Source organism: Nuphar pumila, chromosome 12 (assembly GCF_984573655.1).
Source record: "Nuphar pumila chromosome 12, dmNupPumi1.hap1.1, whole genome shotgun sequence".
Lineage (NCBI taxonomy): Eukaryota > Viridiplantae > Streptophyta > Magnoliopsida > Nymphaeales > Nymphaeaceae > Nuphar > Nuphar pumila.
In genome coordinates, this window is record NC_143260.1 from 1,162,767 (window position 1) to 1,165,113 (window position 2,347).

Here is a 2,347-nt window from a genome sequence, read left to right on the forward strand (position 1 = left end):
ACTTGCCCACTGATATCCTCTGTCCCAAAATAAAACAAGTCACTTCAGATATTAGAGAAGAAAAGATTAACCATGCATGTCCGCTCAACACAGTTTCAGTAAGGACGAAAATATTTTTTTCAGATACTTTTGGATCTGATTTATTCTTGGTATAACGTAATATTAATACTTATAAGTGTTGATTTCTCTAATGGATAATTTTACCCATTAGAGCTCTTATGTGTAGAAAGCTTTCTGATCAAAGATTAAAACCAGAATATCTATTATTGTAATTGATTACTAAATAATAATTACATTAGAACAATGAATCTCTGTGGCAAACTTCAGGCATCTTCATCATCTCTTCTTCTTGTCCTGCTGCCTCATCAAATAGCCACTTCTCTAGCAGGGAGAGAGGATGGTGACCCTCAATTCTTTGCTTGCTTTCATTCATGGAGCAATCAGATGAAGACTTGTCGTATGTAAGGCTGCTGACGTTCTCAAATGCAAGCAGGGACTCCAGCTCTTCTTGTGACATGATCTCTCCATTGACATGCTCAGCTTTCGGTTGATTGCATGCAATAGCTGCGGTGGTGGTGGTGGTGATACCGTTGCAATTGGCATCGCTTGAGTTCTGTTGAACCGGGGTTTTGTGAGACGACTTGGGGGAAGACCTCATCCAGCCTTCAAGAAGCCTTGATATGTTCTCTGTGCTTGATGCATAGGTTGAGCTCTGACTTAGCCTGGATATTGGACTAAATTGGTCACTGTCTGATCTTCTATGGTTGCTACTTGGAACTAGCTGAGAGTTACTCAACCCAGAAGCCATATGGGTATCCAAGGCTGTATGGAATTTCTTAATCTTCTTCTTCAAATGGGTGTTCCAGTAATTCTTTATATCATTATCTGTCCTTTGAGGAAGGTATGAAGCAATAGCAGCCCATCTGAATATTAGAACAAATACAATTAAAAAGGGTGAGTAATGAAAGAGATTTAGTTAGAGTGCATTTGGTTAATATGGGCTTGTACTCTTGTTGTCAGAGAATTTTACTAAAACATACTTTAAGGCCAAGATTGAGGAATTCTTTCAAGCCAATGTGTAATTTCAGGAGAGAGAAAATACCTGTTGCCCAACATGGCTTGAAGGTGGATGATCATTCCTTCTTCATGTGGAGTAAAATTCCCACGTTTTATTCCCGGTCTCAGGTAATTAGTCCATCTAAGTCTGCAACTTTTACTGCACCTCATCAAACCTATAGGAACAAATATAGACATGGAAAGAGATGAATGATGGGAGACTTCTAGTGGAATCTTTTAGACTAAGAATCACAAACCAAGAAAAAGGAAAAAACTAGTGCGTTACCAGACCTTGAATCTAAAAGAACAAGATTAAAATATTGGAATTACAGAGAGAGAGAGTACCAGTATGGGTGGGCACTGATCTCCAATTCCCAGGACCATGTTCTTGTATATAAGAAACCAGTATGATATCTTCTTCGGGCGTCCATGGTCCTTTCTTGATCCCAACCTTATCGCAGCACGGTGGTCTTCCCATGTCTCACTCTCTCTCTCACTCTCTATCAGAGGACTTCTATTGACACCAGACCATATTGATCAAGGGATTCTCTCTTTATAAACAACCGACTCGGCAAAGAGAACCTTTTTTTCACCAGAAATCTACCACGCTGACCCGCTTTGCTTCTCTCTAGCTTTTCTCATAAAAAAGCAAATTATAAATACAAAGTCGGCTATGAGGCTCAAAATTTGTCTCCAGTGTCATCACATGAATCACTCCATCTTCCAGCCAAAAAGGATGCCCCCCATATTCAATCAACATAACCAATTATATACTTCATCACAGATCGAGATCAAAAATAATTTTCTACCACCATTTTCGGTGAATAACTCTTCATACCATAAGATTACTGTTTGGCTTTAATTAATGGCTCTCCAAAGAGTATATCATGTTCTTCTGTCTACTACTAAATATTTGCTTTCCACACACACACACACACAAAAAAAAAAAAAACTAGATATGATATGTGGTTCCTTGTTTGTCATAATTGCACCACCTTGGTAGGTTGGCTTGGGTTTGGTTGTAAAATCTATTTACAAAATTGGTAGGACCGTTCAAACTATGATAGCGTTCAGGCTTTTTCAAGGCATCTTCTTCAAGTCAAATATATATGCTATTTATATAAAAATGAAAAGATGAAAGAAAGGAGAAATATTTTCTTTCAGAAAACAAAAAAAAGATAGTTGAAGAGATGGAGATACGACTCAGATCAGTTGCCCAAGTTGGTCTTAATTTTCTGTTTTTGATAACCGAAAAAACCCATCACATTTGCGAGCTTATTGTGTAGAAACC

The 2,347-nt window shown here is 38.0% G+C and overlaps 1 protein-coding gene across 1 annotated transcript; it reads right to left on the minus strand.

Moving 5' to 3' along the window:
* Nucleotides 1-237: 237 nt before the first annotated feature.
* Nucleotides 238-1,534, minus strand: LOC149819585 (transcription factor MYB60-like). Its single transcript, XM_089983928.1, has 3 exons — nucleotides 1,402-1,534; nucleotides 1,103-1,232; nucleotides 238-923 (listed from the first exon to the last, which is right to left on the minus strand). The coding sequence occupies exons 1-3, from the start codon at nucleotides 1,532-1,534 to the stop codon at nucleotides 296-298; spliced, it is 891 nt and encodes a 296-aa protein (XP_089840054.1). The 3' UTR covers nucleotides 238-295.
* Between the last annotated feature and the right edge of the window lie 813 nt (nucleotides 1,535-2,347).

Excerpts from the sequence above, each read along its gene's own strand:
- LOC149819585 (XM_089983928.1), bottom strand. The coding sequence starts at position 1,534 with ATGGGAAGACCACCGTGCTGCGATAAGGTTGGGATCAAGAAAGGACCA. Across the intron at positions 1,233-1,401 it reads ATCAGTGCCCACCCATACTG|GTTTGATGAGGTGCAGTAAA; the intron begins GTACTCTCTCTC and ends TTGTTCCTATAG. Across the intron at positions 924-1,102 it reads CAAGCCATGTTGGGCAACAG|ATGGGCTGCTATTGCTTCAT; the intron begins GTATTTTCTCTC and ends TCTAATATTCAG.